This window comes from Stigmatopora nigra, chromosome 14 (assembly GCF_051989575.1).
Source record: "Stigmatopora nigra isolate UIUO_SnigA chromosome 14, RoL_Snig_1.1, whole genome shotgun sequence".
NCBI lineage: Eukaryota > Metazoa > Chordata > Actinopteri > Syngnathiformes > Syngnathidae > Stigmatopora > Stigmatopora nigra.
The window spans coordinates 5,769,863-5,793,858 of NC_135521.1; the positions used below are offsets into that span (position 1 = coordinate 5,769,863).

Sequence of the window (23,996 nt, forward strand, 5' to 3'; positions counted from 1 at the left end):
AAAAAGGAATTTTATGTACTGGGATGACACCACTGCTGCACATCCTTCAGGTTGCAAGAGCGCTATAAACTCTATTTCCCTTCACACGCCAGTAGTCAAAGGCTGTTTGAGGTAATAATGTGATTGTTTTGTTTTTGCATCGCCACTCTTGAATCTCCTTAGCATGCTAATCAAAAGTAATGATTGTTTGTTCATTCCTGTGCCTATTGCTCACTCGCATATGCCCCTCAGCAAGCCTGCTTTACAATTGTTTAGCTAATGAATTGGAAGTGCTGTGCTGAAGTCTTGCAAACATCAAATGGTTGACAAAGAAGTTTAAAGTCAGAGTCGGACTCAGTGCATTCATTTGTGACAGCCGGCCGGTCCGATCTGGTTCTACCTGCTGTTGGAATCGGAATCGTTAAAAGAGCTCAGCAGCCGAATGACAAGAACTGATATTGACGATACAACTCAAGCTCGTTCATGCTTTAATCGTTTTCCTGATAAGGAACCACGCAGGGTACCTTGAAATTGGAGTTAAGAGCCCCGCATTTTTAGGGGCTTCGCAAGAGACGTAGTCAGCTGTCATCCTGATTCCCTGAAGAACTCAGGCGGGATGGCGACTGACTGCTTTCCTGGCTTGCTGAAGTAAACCTTTCTGACAGTCCTTTTGAGCGGAACACATTCGCAGCGTTCTGAAAACCCTAGCTTGTAACATTTCTGTTAAAAATTTCCTATATTTGAATGGATGCAATTGAATGGACAACAAAACTAAAGGAGGAGTTGGACTTCAGATGAGGACTGGTATACAAGTAGTTTGAATTCAAACTCAAATTTCAAATGTCTTAGAACTTTAGTCAAAAAGAAACATGTTCTTCGTTTTTAGATTAAAGGATTTGTAACTAGCTTTTGTGTGACTAGTGTAGTTAATTTGATTTAATCAATTTCTCATTCTCGACAAACCATGGCTAGATTACATAAAATCTTACATTAGTGTTAATGGTTATACAATTGCAAGAATTTTGCCTGATATTGCTCATTAATACAATTAATCTTGCTGGGAACATTTTCCTTGTAAATCAAATTTATTTTTGCTTGGAATATTGCCAAATTGAGCCGTAACAGACTGCAATCTATTTTCCTGCATCAGCTAACAACGTTTGCAAAAGATAATCAAGCAACAACTGTGGTTTATTGCTCTTGTTGTATGATATGGATTTAAAGGCAGTTCTCTTGGATCATTTGACATTTAATAGACTTGGATTGAGCGTAATTCCATAACCATATTTCATAGTAATCATGGTAATCTTTTTTGGGCGGGGGAGAAAATGAACACTGTAGTTTGTATTTAAAAACATCCTCGCATATGAACGCTTATAATTGGCATTTTTGCCATATTAGACATTTTCATGTTCTGTACAAAGATAGGTGTTCAGTGTGCAAAGGATAGAAAACAGATGGTGTTCCCCCTGTTTGACAACACTAATAAATCTTCTTGCCACTCACTTGAGGGTGGCGATCAACTTTTACAGGCTTTAAACTGACAACACCCTTCAAAACATTGAATGATGTGTCAGGTATGTCATGGATGGGGATCGTTTATTTATTTACACAGTTTGTTTTTTAAATGAAACACAAACACTTGCCTGTATAGTTTATATGTATTTTTCAGAAGTTTCTTTACCTGTCAATCATACTTCCAACATAACAACCTTCTCAGAAAAAGAGCAGCATTCTGCCTAACAAGTTATTTTAGTGTCTTTTTTATGTCACTTTGTCTTTAGGCTACTTTTTTACGTGCTGTAATCTAACGTGCAGAAACACATTTGTAGCTGCCTGTGTCCCACTTCGCTTGTAAAATTGTGCCACCTACTCGGCAGGGCGCCATTCGGGGAGATTGTTTTCCTATCCTATAGAAGTAAATATGATGGATCACTACATGAATTCAGGATTTCGCTGATGTACATTGCAAAAGAAACCAATGCATGTCACTGCTTCAAGTAATTCTTTAATGCCTTATGTCAGGTGATGAATGGACCCACTGAATTTTATTCACTGTTGGCCCCATTTTTTCACTATGAATGTAACTATAGCAATTGTTCATACTGTGGTTTTGGATAACATTAATCAATACAGCTGCCTTCTCCATAAAGGGGTATTAAAACACCCATGTTTCTGGTGTTCACAGCACCCCACCCGTGAAATACAGCAGACCTGGCTCTGGTTTTTATAACTGGCTCACTCTTTTAACTTCCTAATGAGGTGTCTAGTAGTGTACTTGGACTAGCCAATCTGGGCTGCGCTTCAGCCCACTTGACACCTAACGTCCGGTATGTTTGGCTAGTGTTCGTGTGTGGAAGAGTGCTCAAGGTAAGCATACTCCCCTTCTGTCAGGCCTGGTACATACCTATGTGCAATATAGCGGTGCTATAAAATGATTGTCATGATTTGTTTGTTACAATTCATGAAAAATTACCACCACGTTGCAAATCATGACTAAGAACTTTAAATGGAAATGCACTGTCATGACGAAGATAATCTTGCACATAGGACATCATCATACCCAGTAAATAAAGTCCACAGCAGGCTAGGCCAGTGTGCATGGGTAGTCTGGTCGTATAATGATTTCCTTCCCATTCATTTAGTCTGTTACATGCTCAGTTACAACATTTGCAACTTGGTTCTGGTGCATGGATTTGAAGCTTTTCAATCTTGTATGTTCCTTTGTATTGTGTAAATGGAAATCCGTCTGTAAAACACTGAAGACATCCTGTGGAACATGCCTCTGATACCTTGGGAAATGCTTGTCATAATATACAATTCTGAAGGACTTGCTCATTCTGGCTTCAAATCCAAGTTTCCCCCCCAAAGAGTAATAGACATTCAACATTTCTTCCATGGAGATAATTGCAATAGCAGACGCTGCGGTTCTGCGGGCTGGACCTGTAAACTTGGGGAGTCTCGAGATTTAGCTTGTTTGGAGGCCAGCCATCACTCTGCCCTAATTGAGACAGAGGGTTCCGATTTATGTAGTGCTAATTAAATGTTTCGGGTGGAAAACGATACATGGTACGGAAACAATTGACAGCGCATGTACAAAGAATGCAGTTTAACCGATGGTGCTAGTTACGTATGCAGTAAAAGGGGGGGAGGGGGGGTTGCGTTTTGTAGCAATTTTCTGTTTGTGTACTCCTAAGGGCCATACACACAGGCTCTCTGTATATCGATACTCGACTAGTTGCGACAACATCGGCTAATCAAAATAATCAAAAGTGGCCTTAAAATTAGGTATTTATACCTTAGACATGGACATTTGTTACCATGAGAAGGTTTTTGAGTTTCACTATGCAACAGAGTGAATGCTCTTTTGAGATGTACTACATGGCTCGGAGCTTGAGGTAGCCCAGCCCTGCCTAAATACATAACATTTTGCTTATTCAATGTGTCACTCCCCTCATATTTATAACCATCTGTTAGGGCCTCTGTAGAACAGATACTGGGAGATAATCCAGTATTTGAATGACACATTTGAGTAGCGATTTTGATTCTTTGTAAAGTTTACCAACAAAACTCATAACATGAGATTGTCTTTGTGAAGAAACCTGCATAACTGTAGACTAAATAAACAATCTGGAAATTTCAGGCTCAAAGGAGGCTCTGTGCAGGCATGTATGTTTACAGCACGGAGGTTTTTCACGTAACGCTCAGCACATCTTACAGTTGGCTGCTGTTAGTTTCCCCTCCCAATGCCACTCTCTCAGAAATAGCAGGTCAGCACTTAGGAGAAGATCATCCAGCGCCGGTTTGGAATGAGCCATAATTTTGTGTTCCTTTTAAATTGGAGATACAATTCAGAGCTCTGAGACGTTGCCTGAAGTCAACCTTTTTGTCAATTTATAATACCAACACATGTCTACCCTGCTTGCCTTGATGTAATGATGGAAAAAAAACATCTGTAATGGTCCTGTATTTGTTGTTCTTAGTCATCTCGTATACATTTTTACAATGTGGTGTAGTTGGTTGTTTTGCCTGATTTCTGTGCAGGCAGCGTGGGTTTGATTTCTACTCGGTGGCGGTGTAAATGTGAATACAGATGGTGGTCTGTCTCTTTTTCACTAAGACCAGTTTAGAACATAGTCTGCTTTTTGACCAAAGTTAGCTGGGTTAAGCTACAGCACCCCGCTACCTTGTCAAGGGTGAGCAGTGTTGAGAATGAATGCTAGTGTAGAGCTTTGAGCTGATACACAAAGCTTGCCACCACAGGAACAACTTACAAATTCCACAACAAAAGGACCAAGTGCCCCAGATTCATAGTTTCTTGTCATGCAAACTGCCACAGTGTTGCCCCAGTTTAAATAGCGAAACTGTGTCTGTGCCTTTCTGGGATGCTATTTTTCATTTTGACTCTATAAAGTATTTTTCCTCATTTTATTTGGTTTCAAAAAATCTTTAAATTGTGCCCAAAAGAACAAAAAATACAATCGAAATACGTGTTTTTCTTGCCAGAAATAATTTCCCCCTAGCTCAATTCCCCGCCTCACATTTCAGCATTTGATCTTTCACAGTTACACACCATTTCCACTTCTTTCTGGCAATTGTTCACATAACTGGAGGTCTTTCAATGATCCGCCTTATATGCTAAATGTCAGTCATCAGCGAGCCTGTGGCCTGAAGGACAGCAACAGCTGAATTAAGATCATGACAGTGAACACACCCATTACAGATAGCATGGTAATTGGATTTACAAACCTGTTATGCTTCGGGTTTGCAATGGCCCTGCACTGTATAGGTTATATTTCAAACACTTGCCCGCAATTCGTCACAGGAGGCTTTTGGTGATAATGAGAAAGTGCTGCAAAGCGAGTATCTCCTCTTGACTATTCTCAGCGTCAGATGACATGATATTTGCAACAGTGTTCCAGACACTAACGACTGGTCCCACGTATAAAATGACAGTCCTAATGCTACAACAACGAAAAACAAGCTTGGAACACCTCGACAAACAATTGATTACCCTCCCATTTTTTGTCCATGGACAGTTTGAGAGTTCAGTGCACCTGTAATGCATTCATCGAAATGTCAGCGGACGGTACACTACTCGGGGAAATCCAATGCAAACATGCAATGTAAATGCACTCTTGTTGGGGGAAGCAGAACCTCCATCCTGAGACAGATGTGCTACCACAATTGCCTCTGGCTCTTTTCATCAAGTAATGATAGAATGTTTCATGCGAGGCAGTAAGAATTACTATTCTTGGTTACATCACCTCAGATCATGGTCTCAAAGCTTACCATGTATGTAATATGGGCTCTATTGTGTTTGAATGTATTTCCGAACCACAGGGGTATTTATTGTATGGGCTTTAGAACAATCATTTGACTCAATTGGACTTGCACTTTTTATTCCGTTAGTACCCCATTAAATCTCAAAGCTCTTTACTTTTCGTCTATTGTATAAGGTGCCTGGACATAAGTGTAGGAAAGATGGATCAACCCTTTGCACCAACTTAATCAGTGAAATGTGAAGGAAAGGACAGGTTCTTAGTCTTGCTCCATGAGCCTGTCTCAGGAGAAGCCAGCCAGCTAGATCGATATAAAGATTAATAATTGTGCCCAGCTTGAGGGCTTTGCCACTTCAGTTACATTTTCTATCAGGTGTCCTGCAAATGTTCTTCCTCTTCCTGATGAACGTGGAACTTGTGGGCTTATTGGTGCATTCCTTGGACCAAAGCTGGTCTGTGAGGAAACTATCGGAGTTGCAGAGGCAACATGCTGAGACGTAGCGCTTAAGCAACTGGGCTCACTGTCACTTACCAATGGTCACATGCGCTCCAATTCAAGGTATTAAGTTAAGTGCTCTTAAAGGCATCAGTACAACTTCCCTCTGTATAAACAATTTCTTCGTAATGCGTGTCGTATGTGTCATAGGTGCATTTACCCGTAATTGCTCAAAGGACAGTTGATTCATTTAACCAGGCTTTTCACTGAATGATACTGGCATTTCATTTCCAATGTATTGTGTCACCATGTCCTCATTCAGTACATTCCTCAATGAAAGCCACTACCAAATAGACAAACACATTCCTTATTTCTTTCCTTAAGATTTAACTTATATGGACAATCTTTTTAGACTCTTTGTGATTTTTGTGAAATACCACTGAAAACTAAGTTGGTTAACTTTCAGGTTGTTCAGATTTTAAGGCCCTCAATATGTCTAAAATATATAAAAACAACTAAAAATGCAGTAGATTGTTACACTTGTGCTTTGTATTAAGTAGCATCTTATAAATGTAGTCCTCCATCAGTGGTGCGCTTTATACCTTGGGGCACTACAATTTTGTGCATATTATCGTCTAACAAAATCACCGTTTTGTATATGTTGTTGATGTTTGTTGTGTTATGTAATCAGGTGCTTACGCTCAATGCCCTTCCTGAATTAATCAAGATAAATGAAAGTGTGAACTGAAGCTAATGAGTGCAAAATGGAAAAGTGAACACAGCTTTTTAGCCTATCCAATATTTCGCTCTATCAGTCTTAAATTAATTTGTATGACTATGGCTTTATTTTACTTATGTCTGAATTTTGGAAGCAGATTTTACACTGGTTTTTGCTTGACCTTACGACATAAGACTATTATTTTTCATTGACTTTATTGTGTATGGATGAGCAAGGAGACAGCATGCGTTAATTTATTTGAATTTTCTTTTCATTTGGCTGAAGACATTTCACCAAATAATGCAAAAAGAATAGAGCTGACGAAGTTCTGGCTTTAGGATAGATGGCAAGTCAATTTAATAAACAAAATAATCATGTTTGGAGATAGCCTGCATCTTGAATAGGAGCTAAGGGTTTAGGTTTTGTTTGAGCACTATTAGTATTTAAAAAGGAGAGGCTCACCCAATGGATTTTCTTTGGCACGGTCCCCATCCCCCTAACTAATCCTCACAGACTGCCTAATTAATGGGGAAATGACAAGTTGGCTCGCTGTCCTAATCCTTCTAAAAATGATTTTTCTTGTTTACTTAGTTCAGCTCTTGTTTCCCTATTTCATGTCTATTATTTCTTGGTCTGAATTTTATTATGACCAGGTCACTTTGCGGTTTGTTAGTCATGTGTCAGATGTCTAATGGCACTGCGTCAGACCTGAGATGTTATTAATACCTCATTCTACTCTTGTCTCTGAATTATCCTTAAGAAAGCAGACTTATTATTAGTGCAGAATGTTCTGTCATTAGTCATGCACATCCTATCCTATTGCAGACCACCAAGTACCTAAAAATAAAACTTAGTTTTTATAGTATGGTCTGTCAAATTAGTTTCAAGTACACTTATACTAACTGAAAAATACATTCCCTTCCTGCTCACAAAATTTGCGATGGAAAAATGTGAATATATTCCCACCTAAGAAAAATGAAACGTTTTCATGCAAAATATTAGCACTTTTGATAGGTGGGCCTTGGGAGTGCAAATCATTTCATATTGATTAAACAGTATTTGCTTATTTTCCCTTATCGCTCGTTGTAGCCAATGAATATTTGTACCAAACTCTTGAAAAATGATCAATTTCCTTGGCACATTATGTGGGAATAGTTTTTTACCTCGAGTGAGACAAATGGACGAGTTTTTACAGTGCATCCTAGCATTGTAGAGTTAAGAAAACATTTGTTGTGAGTAATTGTCATCAAGGGAGGAATACACATTTGCTCATTCAGCAAGTATTTACGACAACCGTGCATTTTAATCATTACTTTGCAAGCCGTTGTGCCTGACCATGCAAACAATGCCTTTGCTAAGTACACCGTGCATTCCTTTGTATTGGCCGGCTGGATATCACATACATTATTTGGCTGTCCCATCGTGAATAAAGCAGCGGGGAAATAACAGCCTACCCCATGGCAAAGGTAAAGGTGTTACTGTGAGCAGCTAGCTCACCATATCTCTCCCGGAGCAATATTTTGACAAAGGCTTTTTGAAGCGCTTGTGCTGTCAGCCCTCTGACCAGACACTCATTAGCCAGCACCGCCTCCAAAAGAACAGGCTGGAATGAGAGACGATGCCCTTCTCGCTTTTGGGGAAAACTGTTTGTCCAGGGAGAGAAAACCAAATATTCTTTGTATTTCACATTTCCTCATTGGACCCCCGAGAGATAAATGCCCTTAACTCTTCCCATCTGAAAAACAAAAGCCATAATGACACCGTAGAGTTAAAGTTTAGACATACAAAATGAGCAAACACATCTTAGTGGATTACCAAACATTGGCTAGAAACTGTTGTAAATGGAGTGACAAACGTGTTCATGTGAGGTAATTGGTTCAAAATATCATGGATGAATGGTTAAAGGTGACTGTCAGGCACTTGGAAGACCGCTGGTTTATGCCCCTCATCCCTAACACGGAATGTGACTTAGCACTGTGGGATAGAAGTGGAATATTTTTCTGTCTCCAAAAGTAGCCGTTAGTGTCTGTAAAGTACTAGGGCAGGACAAAAAGGACTAGCGACGTTGCTCATGAGTAGTTTATAAATAGAGCCTCTTATATGATTTATACTTCTTGTCTTCCTCGGAATTCACTGTGACCCCATCGGTGCACATCTGAGAGACGAATTGGAGACCAGCTTGCCTCAGCATGACTCCTCTAATTTCAGGAGCTTTTTCTGTTTTGCCAGACTTTATGTCACAACACATTTTACCTGATATCCATAAGCCTTTAGGATGTTTTTTCATCTTTCTTGTACTATAAGTCGAAATTCTTTGATGGGCAGAGGTCACATTTAACAGTTATATAGTCTTACTACTAAATGTGCAAGCTACAAAAGGAGTCATAACAATATGTTTCTGAATTTGTGATAACTATTTATTGTTTTGGAATTACAGTGGTACCTCTACTTATGAATCGTTCCTTAATATGAAATATTTAGGTTAAAAAAAGCCTCCATGACAATCATTTTTTGAAATGTCTAATGTGTTTGTATCACTTTCAAACTTTACTTTCATACTGACAACTTTAAATACTACTTGGAAATGTTTCTTCCCCATGTCGAACAAATTCAGATGTTTCTTAAAGAGGGTTCCTGGAATAGTGTGCTTGTTGACAGCACTGTTAGAAGAGGGTGGTATTGATTGAGAAAGAAATTGAAATTGATTGGAATGGAGAGTGAAATTGGTGAATTACAGCCGTGAAAATGATGTTCCTGCGGAGCAATTGTATAGATAATGAATTCTGAGAGCTAATATCCTTTCATGGTAACATGGGGAGGTGTTTTTTTTCCCCTCGCCTTGCTAGATGTAATAGTTCGAGTAACTGCTGATGTGTGTGCCATGTACTTGAAAACAAGAACCACAGTAGATGGCGTGTCAGGAAGCTTCTTGGCATAAACTTGAATACACACATTGTGAAAGCACCACACGTCAGTTGAGTTGAGATAACGAAGGTTAATGATGCTTTCCTACATAATATATGTTTTATACAACACTGTGAATCCGCCTACACCTTTGGTATGAATCCATACTTTCATTCATAAAGAAGACCATTTTCATGCCATCTGGGTTCTGCTTTTTGTTTCGCAACAGTTCAATTGAGCTCAGTGTTTAAGTCAATAGTAACAACGTCTGTAGGTTATTCAAGTTAGACAAACAGTTTTTTGGATTGTTTCAATGCAGTGGTACCTGAAGCCTGAAGCTCTAAATTTCACGGTTTTATGGTAGTTCAATGAAAAAAACATTTTCTTTAATACTCCTATCAATGGATGTTAAGACCTTTTTTCATAGAATTGGTTTCTGCGAACAGCCACCTTCTCCATGGCCTTGATGTTTGAATTGCTTTAATTTCCTCAGTCCAGATCACTTTCATGGCTGGCCATTTACTCTGGAAAGGTCATTTCCTCTCTGTGGTACTCCCAAAGTACCCAAGAGTTCAATTCACAGCCACAGCTGAGAGTCTCCACACTCAATATAAGCATTTTTCCTCAATTTTAGCATTAACTTTTGACTGAATATGGAAAACTGTGCTCTGCCATCCTTTGGGACTTAGTCTGGAATGTGCAAACAGCTGGGAATGCACAAGTGATTTTAGACATTGACTCTATCATTCAGTGAAAATATAAAAATGTTTGCCCAGTATAAGATCCCACAAACTTAGTGCCTCTAATGTTTTCATATTTACAGTAGTTTGAATTTCAATTATGAGCAAAATTATAATACCCCCGCTGAGTCAGAGAAACAGCAATCACTACAATAACTCTGACTTGAAAAATGTAATTACTATATTTTCTCCACTATGAACTGTTTTATTTTTATAGAGTTTTTCAATATAGTAACTCTCCTATACTAAAAACACTTCTCATTCTGTTACTACTTGTCAGGAGTCGCTGGATCGCCTCTCCTGACATGACGTCATGATAGTTATCACCTGTGGCTAATTACGTGATTAGATTATTTTTGGTATTTAAGCATTGTGATTTTCTGTGGACGCGGTGGGATCGCCTGGTTTCGTCCTGGTGTAGTACTGGTTAGTTCTGGTTTCGTTTCCTGTTAATCCTCGTAGTCATTGCTGTTTCCATGACGCCCCGCCGCATGTTGTTTTCGTTTGTAATGAGTGGTCAAGCTAAGTTGTTGAAGTTATGTTACCCCGTTCAATAAATCAACCTACAAGAGCTACAGATCTGCCTCACCTCTCCATTCCTTCGGCGACTCTGCATCTGGGTTCAACTTCCCCTCCGATCGCCTCGCACTACGCGGCGGCGATCGTAACACTACTTCTTCAGCAGCATTTTTAACAGGCGACAATCTTCGGAAGGACGACCATTGGACTAAATCTCCAACAATTCAAATTACACGGAATCTATCAAGGCCCTTTTTAATAGGTGTCGGTGCAGCAGTATTAAAAAAAGCAATTTCATTCAAATGTCTCATCCCAAAATGAAAGGCAGATTTGTAGCCTTTTAAACTACGTTACCACAATAAAAACTTAATTTAAACTCTTCAAGCAGTTTGATAACCTTTTCGGAGAACAGCCCCAATGATACACATTCCAAGCGCAATCCATGATGGCTGAGTATTCGTGCCCCTTTTTCCACATGCTAACATGTGGAGCTACACTCACAAAAGACAATCTTTAGTCATACATGAGTGAGCTAATGAAGCCTGTGGCGCAAAATGTCAACTCGCATTGTTTGATGTCGCTTGTTGTTTTGTCACAGCAAAATGGAGCGAAGGTGTTTGTGGCAAAGAGGATTCACAAGTGCCAGAAGGCATTATTCAGTCAAGCAACGCCACGCTACGCCGTGACGAGGAGGGAAAGTCTGTGGGATTCTATTCCGTGAACTGCCATGTTGAAATGCTTGGCATGAATAAGGCGAATCCCAACCGGGGCGGGGAAGCACAGCACAACATCTTTGTTTGACTTCAGGGAGGCTGGCGAGTGTATGGGTCACAATAGGTTATGCTCAGTCAAGTAAATACCCACTTAGGAGCAAAATGATTTCTGTGATTTATTCAAGAAAGCCCAGGCTTTTTCACCGATGCATTCTAAAGTGCACCATTGGATCATGTAACCGAAGAGAGGGCAGAGCTAAAAGGGTAAAGTCAATCATGGCTTTAAAGTGACCTTTGGTGCTGCCTTTTCTTCCCAAAAAGGACATTAGAGAACGAATAATAGTGTTCAAATTTACATACTGTACATGAGTACATTTGACAAAGCAGAGGATGGTAACGTAATATTTATGAAGTGGCCTGCCGTGTTTCCATGCGACTCTTAAATATGTTGCCTTTTTAACCTTATGCTTCTTTCAGATTTGCAGAGAATATGCTCCAATGAATTGAAACTATTACAAGATATGCATATATCCATACAATTCACAAGGATGCAACATATGAACGAAAAAGACGAACTTGGCGTGTAAAAGATTAAGAATTGGTTAATATTGTGTTCTGCTTTGATTGACTTTTATAGTAGCAGCTTCCTTTCAAAAGACCTTATCTTAAATACAAAAAAAATGATTGATTTCTGGAAATAATTATCACCTACTAAGTAGTTAATACTGGAAATACATTTGACAGCTCGTAGCTGATGGCTTTCACTCCTTACCCTGCTGTTTAAATCAGCGGCAGCATCTCACTTAACTTCCTGCCAGACACATTTGCATGCTAAATGATGGCCGTTGGCAGACTTAAATTGTGGGAATAAAATCAAAAAATCTTGTGCATAAATGACAACCATTTTTGTTTTCCGAAGTTTGAAGCACAATGTGGCCAGTTTGAAATTTAAACCAACTACTCGTGAGTGATAATGTACTAAAACGTTTAGCCAAAGGCTTGATAGTCATCGTACAGTCTTAATATGCAATTGCTGATTTTTACATCTACCAAGGCTCGTGAGCAATAGTTTTAAATAATTGCTTTTAAAGCCTTCATCATGGAAAATGGAGTCGCATCACGTTATGCTAATGCAGCGTGTGTGGCATTGATCACATCACGTCATTACACTTCAAAGCTTCCCAAAACACAATTCAGACCTCAACCTCGTGTTTAATGACAAATAGCCATCTGTTCATTATTTCCTCCAGACCTGTGCGGGAAAATACATCCCAAAAATAGCATCAAAAGACCCGAGCTAGTCTTTGAAAGTGGGCATCTGGAGAGCTCACTCGTATCGTCACTCGGGGTTTCAGTTTGGAGAAAAATTCAGTTCCATTTCATTTCAAGGTGTGCAAAGGTGTGCGGGCGGGTTCCCCCTTTTTTTTTTAACGTGTCAGCCTATATACTCCATTCAAATCATTGGTTTTTAATATGACTTTATATCGCGCATTGATCGAATTATTTTTCAAAGGCACCCAAAGCAGAAGAGCACAGCTGGTGAGTCCCGAGACAGGGTTAGTGCAGACTCAATTGCCTCCCCTGTGTTGTTTTGAAGAATTTATAGGTCCAACTATGTCAATGAGCACAACCTCATAAGCCAACATGACCTTATCAAACCATGTGCCATCTCATTAACAGGTATCCATTTACACAGCAAATTGCAGTAACGGCATATGCCCCTGGCAGCTAAAAGTCGTTTAGGCTGCCACCACAAATATTCTAAATGAGTTTAGAGGACTAGAGATCATTGCAAATGATATATAAATGAATTAACCTTCAGTGCAGTTTCTAGGAGAATGACAAAGGTAGTTCGAATGGCATGTACTTGGGCTGGTATACATGTACATGGTGCCTACACTTCCACTTCCCTTTCTTTTTCTCAAAGATAAGTCCAAAGGTCCCCAATATGACATCATGGAGTGAAGAAAAGTCCATGTAACCATATTGTATGCAAGTGGTTAATTTGCTTAGACATTTGATTAGACACTGGCTCTCATGTTTCCTGCATACAGGCAGTGTATTGCATTGGCGGACAAAGTTGGATGTGCATGTGTTGTAACTTGATCAAAAACAAGATCAGACTAGCTGTCATATGACAGTCAAAGGTTAAATGCCTGGGATGGATGATAGGCTAAACAGGCTCTGACATTCGCCCTTCAGCTATGCTGATACAGTTAGCTGAAGGTTTTTTTTCCTGATGGCCAAATGGGAACTCTGTACTGTATGTGAGTTTCAAAAACTGTCACAATGTTTTATAGCGGGATGGGTATTATTTGAAGTAATATATGTTGTTGTCTACCCACTCTCATTGAAATCTTTCAGATCCTTTCAGCCATGATTTTTTTTCTTTTCGAATCGGTAATCTTTCAGGTGATTGGAGGCTAATTTTAGTCCTGCCAGCTGTCATACAGCTCGGCCTGTAACTGTCACCGTACTGTGATCCATGGGAGCCGGTCTTGTTATCAGAAGAAAGCATGTGGCCCACATTAGTAATGTATTTCAAATAGTTTGGCTTTTGTAGAAGATATCATAAGACTCAGATTCCATGCTGACCACATGTAATTGAGTCAGAGCATAAATTGAACCTGGATTGCCAGTATATCCCAATCCACTTTGTAACATTTTGTTGAAAGTATTGACATACAATGACTTTAAAAAGTCTACAATCTTCTGTTTTTTTATTAGCGTTGCGGGGAAAATCGAGCAGAAGTTCAAAATTCAGGGTTAAAGGTGCGTAGTTATATAAAAAAAATCAATTAAAATAATACTCCCCTTTATAAAGCAAACAAACCCAACTACTTTCCAGCCCTACATCGACGCACGCTGTTGTTAAATGTGTTTATAGGCTTTATTTGTCACAGTGGATCTGTGACCCTTACTTCTGTGCCGTTGATACATTTTCTGTAGTGTTGAAGCCTTGTTGGTGAATTGACAGCAGAAATGAAAAATACTGTAGATTTTTTTCAAGACTTATTTGCTTCCTGCAGTTATTTATGTTGTTGAACAATCAAGGTCAAATTCTGTCTAAGCGCCGCTAAACCATCTTGAATGAGTGGAAGCAATGCATGAAAGGGTTGTTTGTCCACTACATCATTTTCTGCTTAACAACATGAGTAAAAGTATTTTACAAAGGGTTAGTGCAGTTTTTTTTTTTTTTAAACTGTCTCGCATTTAACTTTTCCCAACCTCGCTATTTTTGGGTGGGGTGGTATTTTGATCTTTTGCTTTCATTCCATAACGTTGTGTTATTTATTTGTTTAATCTATGAAGAGTGTGTGTGTGTGTGTGAATCTTGAAATTAGAGAATGTAAGAAAATGTTGACGCCAGCTTGAGAGGGGTTTAACAGTCGTACAACAAAAATTCTTGTACAAAAATTAATTTGACTACTAGTACTATAGTACGTTCAATGTGCACTGCAAATTTTAATTCTGAAGTGACCTGGAAAGCAGTGAAGAGTTGGCTTTGTTAAAATTGATATGCAACCTCCAAAATGATCCTGATCAAATTGCAAACGACTCCAAGAGGTCTTTGTCAGTGTTTGGTTAATACTAATTGATAATATGCAAAGAGCAAAAACAAAAAAAATGTAAACGTGAAAGATATGGCCATGAATTTTTCATGAACCGGCTTCTGCAGGACTTGACTGTGAATTATGAATGCCTGCATTGAACTCAAAAGTGCTGATATATGGAAACATCCAAAACAAATCAAGTAAGATTCATTAGTGAGCCCCTTGTGAATTTCTTCACTCATTACTTATGGAGGCCTTCTTATTTATTACCTGCGGATGGATTTTGTCCGTGTTAAAATTAAATGGGAAATATAGAAAAGCTTCAGCTCTCAAATTGGTGGTGTCAAGGGTAGGTTTAAAAAAAAAATCTACAGGGTGGCACTCAGGGAATTTAGGATTTTCAGGACATCCATAGTTGTCTAAATAGCTTAGGTTAAAGGTCACATAGTTTACTTAAAAAAGGGTTAAAATGGTTTTCATCATCTTAAGTCACTATCTGCAAAAACCCATTATCCAGCGTCCTTAAACTTTTTCAAAATAGTATTTCAAATAGTACTCATTGAGGAATTTCACTCATTAGGGTGTGGAAAATATTATTTTTGATACAAGTGAGTACCCTAATAAAATATCTAAGTTCTGCTGTATATTAAGAGCAGTCAGTATGCTGCAAAAGAAAGTGAAGCATCATGGAGCTAGGCTCCTCTTATTAAACATAAAGAGCACATAAAGTCCATAATGTCCCTGCAGTCTTCGGCTGCATGTTATGAAATAGGAGCTTGTCAGCATAAATAGCGTCTGACAGGTCAGTTCAGTAAATGTAAACGCAGTTCAAGTAATTCGGAGATGACAGATGCACTAACTTGACTCGCCAGGATAAATCGTGACTTTCCATGCGTGTTTTCGGTCTGGCAGTCTTTCTCTTAAAGTTCTGAACTCTGTCATATTAATCTGCCAGGAAGGGTCAATGTAGGCTATAGCTGCTGTTGGCTTTCTTTAGCAGTAAATTGAGTGAATTACCAACTTTGTAGGTTGAAACAAAGTAGTGGCCTTAATCATCTCAAGCGCAAATGAATTTTAGTAAGGGGACAAATGGTACTTTTGAATAAAAATGGCCATTACATTGGGAAAGTGGATTAATGAGGCGATTAGAATTTAACATCTGCTGCAAATCTGAAACACCTGCCTTGAGTGGACTAATTTTGGCTAATAAATTCATCAAGAATCAGTCTTAGCAGGTTTTCACAATCAATTAGTAGACTAATCCTGGATTTTTCAATGTGGCACAGCATCTTGGGAAGAAAAGTTAGACTATTTTCCTTCTCAAATGGTGGCATGTACCCACCACTTGTTTACCATAACAGTGAACATGGAAGTATCAATATTTGAGTAATCTGTCCATATGTGTGATATTTCTATGTTGACTTGATGTTCAATGACTAATGCGTTTCCCCTCTATATTTGACTCTCGCAGGACTCAATGCTCTGCCCTTTGATCCGGCCGCCAACAACGACCCACTGCACTTCAACAGCTCCAGCGGATCGCTCTTGACCGAGTGTCCACCTTTGGAAAACGCATCCGAAAACGGCAAGAAGAGGAAACGAACTAGCCAGCCTCCAGGTACTGACTCAACTGTGGCGCGCTTTTGCGTCAAATGTTGCCAACCTCGTCAAATTATTCATGTGATTCGCCGTGGTTTCTGTTTCACCCTTCCCATCGTATTTCCTCTTTCGTGAAGCGAATTCACCCGAAAAAGGAATTGTTATCAAATCCGATTATTTGGCGTCACAATAACGGAAAAGAGCAGCTTAGTCTGTTTCTTGCTAGGTCTGTCCTCCGGCTCAGCTTGTCTGTCCATCTCTGAGCGCTCCGTTGAGAATGTGTCTGACTGACTGACTGACTGTCTGTTGCCATGGCAACACCAACTGCCAATCAACATGGCAGTAAACGTTTTTTTGCTCTCCTCACGCTAAGTAACCTTGCATTGAGCTTGTGTGTGGACTCACATGGCTACTTGTTTGGTATTTTGGATAGCCAAAGGTCGCTTTGCTTTTGTGCGTTAAAAGAACGAGTCCTTGAGACTGGGAACTGCCATTCTTTTTGCTTTCTGTTCCTAGCTTTGTAATGTTAATTCCTTTTCCATGTTCAGTGATAATTGGATAACGGATGATGGGTCAGAAAGACTCTAATCACCGTAATTATTCAAATATTTAAGTGGCAGAGTGCAACAATAAGACAATGTCTTCAAAGCTATGTTGTTTTTGGGATTTCCAATGGATATACATATTAATTATGGGTTCTACTCCATCGGTTGTCTGACGTTCCTGTCTTCAGTTTTCCATTTTCACCAATGTGACACTTTTAATTGGAAAAAGAAAGTTGAATTATATTACTTGAAGCATGCAGGGTGATGTTTCTACTCTTAAATAATGCAGAATGGCCCAAAAGCTTTTAGGTATAATGCAATGGATCCTTGAGTAGTTTATGTCATCCTGTCACATTATGTTCTGGTCCTGGCTTCGGTATATAGTCACTGTTTACTGTCCCTATGGAGAGTAATGAAGAGCGACATGTCGTTTTTTATATAACAGGATTTGTCTCACAGGAGACGACATAGCCCGAAGTGGTTTTATGTGAGCCTTTTTCCCCCTCTGGAATATAAGAAGGTCGGTCTTTATGTTTTATACAGGATTCCTCTTCTCCTTTACCACTATGCAAAACCTCAGTGTGAAAAGGCTAACCAATCACATTGGGTTTTTCTGCATACTTTCTTTTCATTGGATCTCTCATGCATGACACACTCAAACTGGGTGGTGTCAGGTACCAGTTGCTCTCATTAGCATCCATACTGATTTACTCTATTTTTGGGAACACGAATAGATTTTCTTTATTTTGCGCTCCATCGTGTGTTTCTGAAAACATCCTCAACAACATGCAATCTGAAATAACATGGCTCAGCTGCAATTTCATTTCATTAAACTAGGGGTAAATTTAAGAGCGTGGCAAAACAAACGACTTGTCTGGTTCAGCCCTGGAAGAATTTGACTAATTTCAGACTTAATGCTTCCCTGCTGATAGATTATTTACAACACTTCAGCTAGCCAGCCAAGAAGACACAAACACAGATGTGGGAGCAGTTTAGACTTTGACATGCAGTGTCGAACATCTTAATTAAATCTCATAAAATTCATTTTTCAAGTAGTGCCTGATGTCGGTGCAAGTCACTTGACCTCATTTTACTCCAAAAGTTTTCCCACGAAAAAGAGGGGTAGTCACAAAAGAAGCAAGTAAGCAAAAAATAAATACTTTGGTCTTCAACAAATCTGATACACACGTTCTGTTTAACCAGTTTTGAAAAATAATATACGCACAATAACTCTGTTGTGTACAGCATATTACATACAGACTGATACCGTAACCAATAACCCAGAATCACACCTGGACCAGATAACCTTCTTTCTAGCAAGATTAAACTGTGAGAGGCAAAGTGGTACCACAGAGAATTTTGCAGAAGAGTTTGACCTTGTTTCGGTATGGCGTTCATTTGTACTTCCTACGTTTATGCATTAGCAATGTCATCGTTGTTTTAAATATTTTAAATAGTGCTTTTACCCACCAAGGCTTTTTCAATGATCATACCGAGTATTGCAACGAATAATTGAGCCTTAAACTTAGCTTGTGACAGATCTGCCAGACACATTACGGCAAATACGGACATAAAGACATGTTGCAGCAAAGGCTCAACCTGTTCTAGGTGAGTAGGTTATGTGCTTCGTCGTGAATCATTAATGTACAACTGAAAGCCTTTAAAATAGCTCATTATTAGCATGAATAAATGTCAAGATGTCGACATGATCCGCTAAATGCCTTGCCTTATGCTTTGATTATGAAGTACCACAGCGACACACAATATTTTCCTTTTCTACTCTCCACATTGTTTTCCGTACACATTACCATCATCAAATAGCATGTTCAAATAAATGGTAAGTGGTTACATACTTTTCATTGCGGTAACAAGATGGAGTGGGTGGAAAAGTAGGTAAAATAGCCAACCGGCTTGAAACGGAAAAAAATGTGTGAATTGCATCTGGAGGGCCTCGTCAAGGTCTAACATTGTTTTCATAATATTGAAGACACAAATGAAAAGCCTATAGTTCATTACTATTTTTTTTTTAACATTATAGCTATCAATTTTTTTGTAGGAGTAAATGTTTCGCCATTTATAGAGGTTATTATTCTTTTTTTTTTTTTGTTAATTCTAAATGCACACTCGTACAAATCTGAGAGTCCAGATAATAAGCAATACATGGGGGGCCAACAGCCGCCAGGCAAAAGACCCTCCGCTTCAGATTTGATCACTCTCACTACAGAGCCGGAGATGCTCATTTTCCCCTGAGCCCTGCTGAGCATCAGCTTCAGGTGGCGAGCCAGAGCTGATTTTGAGATGCATAGCATACTACAAGATTGAACTCAGTATCAGTTGTATCGGTGTCAGTTTGCTAGAGTACTTTTAATGTTCGTAAAGAAGTTATCATTTATTATACAGACGTAGGTGGACAGAATGGTTATAAACAACGATTACAATTATTCGAGCCAGTCAGTGAATCTCTGGTAAATGCTCATCTGGAAATACGTGCCATTTTGGTGTAATGTCCCGTCTGACAAACATCTTTTGATTTTACGGTGAACCATTAGATCTTCTCAACATGGACCCCCAATGCGATATCGCATCACTTTTTCTGAAGCCTTATTGCCAAAGAACCTTTTTTTGGAATAGCAAAGGGGAAACAAATCAATAAATAATTAACTTATGTTGTTGACATCTTCCCTTATAATATTGCTATATTTTTTTTAAATCCGCAATTACTGCAATAGCCATAGGTGTCGTGCTAGTGATGTTCACGAAATGAGGGAGCCTGGCACAGCGGTGCCGGGTTCAACAGTTCACATGCAGAGGAAAAAAAAATGTGCAATGGTAAACAAAAGCCACTTTTCCCCATGTCATTGAAGGCTAAAATAAATCTTGATCCACAAAATAGGTTTGAAACATTTAAACCAGCATTATTTGGGGGTTTTAATTGAACCTCGCTGCACGTTGGTATTCTCCAGATTGTTATTGCTCAATAAAAAGCATGTGGGAACGTTTAAAAATAAATAAACAGAAAATTCTAGCTAGCACAAAGCACACATGGTTTGCACATCTCACAGTGACACTGACAGACACGCTCGGCAACAGCCAATAAGCAAAAAGTATACATCTAAACATTCAATATTAACATTCTATCCAGTCAGACCTCTATTAATAAGAATCTGGCTTTTTGCAGAGGCAAGCAAAAAAAGGATGAAGTAAAATAGTTTGTAAAATGTTCTCTTTCAGTCTGCTTTTTGGACCCATGACAATAGGATGTGTTTTGTATTTCTTTTTTTCTTCATTTGTTTAAATTCTGTACTGTAAATGTGGGCCACATCATAAATATGAATAGCAATAGAATGGGCAACTCACCATTACCATTGAAATGAGACATTTTCCTATGAATGTATTTCTCTGATTTTATTGTTTTTGTCTGATTGTCCAAACAAACAAAGCTGATTGTCCTTTCGCTAGGAGGCAAATGTTGCTCTTAAATCCGTGGAGCGAAATGTCAAATCAATATCTTTATTTGCATCACCAACAAAGGGACATTTATAATAATCCTACACCATTATGCTAATGCAGTTGCACCTGGGAAGCCGGTTGTGAATCTCAACTCGGGGTTGAAGTTTTGCTTCTGACTTTCTTGCAATTAAATATGCAGTTTATGAGGAAAGGCCGCCGGCATCTTGAGTGCCGTCTTAGCGGTGATGAAGAAGTGCAAGAGTGATTTGAAATGCGTAGCAGCCGGCATATAGGAGGACCCTGCCTCTCGCCGTCTTACTCACTTGGGGATTTGTGAGTGTGTGTGTGTGTGTGTGTGTTTGCGTTTGTGTGCCATGACACGAAAGTTAACTCCACTTCTGCACTGGCGGCGATAAAGACAGAAGTGCATTGACTGACTCTCCAATGCGCACTCTCTGCCCTCTACAACATTTAAGTACTTTCCTTCGTTTGGACATGTTCTTGTACAACACCCGATGTTCATTGTTAAACATGCATTTTTTTTCTTTAGTGTGAGGTCTATTCTTAAATGCAAGATGAAGCAATGGTGGCACAATGTCACATATTATGCATTGGGATTTTTACATTTTCCATGTAAAATGATGTTAAATGTACAAGAATACAGTACATTCAAATGATGTAGTTACACATTGTGTCTCCTATAGCGATGCCATAATTTCTACTATTGGTGAGAACAATTATTTTGTCAAAATAATATACATGGACAATTTTTATAAGAACTTTTTTCATGAAAGTTGCTATAAGCATGCCAAAAAAAAATGGAGCATACACAGAAACTAATCATTTACTTAAAACAAAGTGGTGGTCTGAAAAACGACAAAAGATACGACAAATATTTGTGATTTTTTTCATTAAGAGCTGTGGTCTAGCACAGCCCAAAAAATGTCCCCTCCTTGCATCAGCCGGATAAAATATAGCAACCGAACATCATAAGCGACAATGCCGTAAATGTGTCTTTTTTTTCTTTCTCTTGCTTTGTCGCTCCTGTGTGCACCGCGGCGGTCAAAGATTTATGGCCACTTCACCCCATCTTGCAGAGCCTACAAACATGTGAGAGCTAAATAATGAATGGTGCCAGAAGGCACTCGGCAGACCTTCACTGAGGCTAATGGCAAAGCCTGCAGACAGACTCCAGCTCGGTATGCTGTAACGGTCCAAAAGTGCTTTTTGCCTCAAGTTGTTTGATCACAGCCAACCCTGGATAATGTTGTCGCGCTTTGTACCTATACTACTACCTTGACTGCTACAGTGTGGAGGAGATTAGATGAGTAGAAAAATAAGACCTTGAATTATTTTTCAATTTTCCTCGCTCTGCCCTTGAGACATGACAAAGTACATATGAAAATACATTCTTCAGTTTTGTAAAATTTTGTAGTTGTCACTTGAGATTAACCACGGAAGAGCTTTTTTATAAATTGGAGTTATCGTCCCATTGTCTAGAAACAAGGACAACGTTTAGTTAGTTGTTTCAGGTCATCAGGCTGTTTGTCGGGCTACTTAACCAAATGACACTTATTTTTCTTGTGCAATTTATGACACGGATAATATTATGTTCATATCATATTATTTTTTCAAAGTCAAGAGTCGACATTTCCTTTCATTGAGGGTATGTATGAACAAAAACATCAAGATACACTGAGGCTCAGTAGGTTCAATGATAGATGAAAGAAAGTTAAAAGCTCGAGAGATGGATGATCTAATATCTGCATTTGTTAAAACACTGTTAATACAAAGAAATTTCTCATTTCAACAATTAGATTCTAACTGTATTTTCATGTCAAACTTGAACAAATCATGTCAATGATATTGACTATTACAATAACGGAAGTTTGAACTGAATTGGCTGCCAATGAAACCGATAAACATCAAATTAATTTCATCCTTGAGGGCTTTCATTAGTGAAAAATGTAGAAAAAACAGAGACCTAAAATTACAAACCTGTTGATTGGATAGGCTTACAGTGAAATATCGCATCAGTGAAGCCTGAATCATTCACAGCCATGTAAGTGAAGTTTGGTGAATAAGATAGTCCTAAGTCAGCAGAAGGATTTTTAGGCAGCCCTAACTAGCCAAAACATATGTAAAGTAATTTTAATAAAGCCTGTTTTACTTTCATGTCTGTTGTTTGCAGGGCTGCATTGCATAATCCTAATATGCCTTCTCATGGTTGGTGTTTTCATTTAGTGTATGTGTGCGTGTGTCCCTTGCAATGAACTGTCAGAGTTAAAAAAAAAAATCCATATTGTAACACATGCCAAGTCTTTCTTTTTCTCCATGCGAAATACCTGCAGCCTTTTCTTGACAGAACATTGCTCTGCAGCAGCTTTTAGTGTGACAGTAGAAAGCGGCGGGTTCCAATAAAGAACCCCGGCAAGTTCACTGAGCTGTTGACATTTCTTCACAGCAACTGCCCCGCTTCTAATTGGCTTGTGCAGATAAGACACCCATGTTGTAATTGGCAGCCGTTGATAAGATGCTGTCAGCAGCGTGGCGAGCTGACGGCGGCTCTGGCAACGGTAGGCAGAAGGGGCGGAATCCAGTGACTAGACCTCGTTTGACACCGACGCCCTGGCAAGGTTTCTCCAGTCCAATCTGTCTTGCATATTAAAGCCAAAACTGTTTTTTTCCCCCTGAATGCTCAGGAGTGGCAAACATGCGTATAGTGGGTGAGCAAGTGTATTTGATCTAGTCCGCCATGCAAATCCGCCAAGTACATACTCTATATGTTTTCTCATCTGGCACAGTTGTCGAAACATTTTGCTTCTGTATTAATCTATTGAGTTGAATTAACAAAAGGAGTATCATTGGTTTCTTTATAATTCCAGTGGACCGGTTTTGGCTTCGTGTTTTCGCTGAACTTGCTAGAACTCTTTTCTTTCTCAACAAAAAATCTCTAGATGCAGGTTGTCAAGTTGCAGGCCGTACTTAATTTAACCAATGTTTCTCAGCGGTCAATCATCTACTTGAGTCTCTTTGTGTTGTTATTTGGAACTACTGCCGGGACTTCTAGAGAAGTTGCTCTTGGCTCACCTCTCTGTCAATGAAACCCTTAATACTTTCTTATTTCGTTTTTCAATCAGATTTGAAATTCAAGGACAGGCTGTTTTGTATACTCTGTTCGACTTTTTATATACGAATTACAGCTAAACTCTAGTGGTCAATTATTTGCCCTTACTGGAAATACTTGGTCAAAATGTCCATGCTTTAGTCAAACATTTTAAAGTGTTTCCTAGTTGTCGGGAAAAATATCTATTCACTGCCAAGAAGGGTTGCACTTTCCAACGTCTCTATGTTAAGATGTATCCAAGCATTTCGGTAGAATTTATTATCATCTGAGTCGAATGTAAACTAGAGCCTATCCCAACCGACCTTGTCAGGGCTCCCAGTACTAAAAATATCCATTAATTGACACCCTTCCTTTTGAACTCATCCTTATCACAGTCCTAATATGTGCAATTTATTTTTCTACTCTGCTTTTCCTGTGTGAATTTGCATGT

At 39.0% G+C, this 23,996-nt stretch overlaps 1 protein-coding gene across 5 annotated transcripts in view; it reads left to right on the top strand.

Moving 5' to 3' along the window:
- Nucleotides 1-23,996, top strand: part of enox2 (ecto-NOX disulfide-thiol exchanger 2) — an 88,786-nt gene that overhangs the window by 25,459 nt on the left and 39,331 nt on the right. For all 5 annotated transcript variants that reach the window (XM_077733225.1, XM_077733223.1, XM_077733224.1 and 2 more), the window contains one exon: nucleotides 16,317-16,463. In XM_077733225.1, the coding sequence (XP_077589351.1) occupies nucleotides 16,317-16,463 (147 nt within the window). The remainder of the gene's footprint in view (nucleotides 1-16,316; nucleotides 16,464-23,996) is intronic.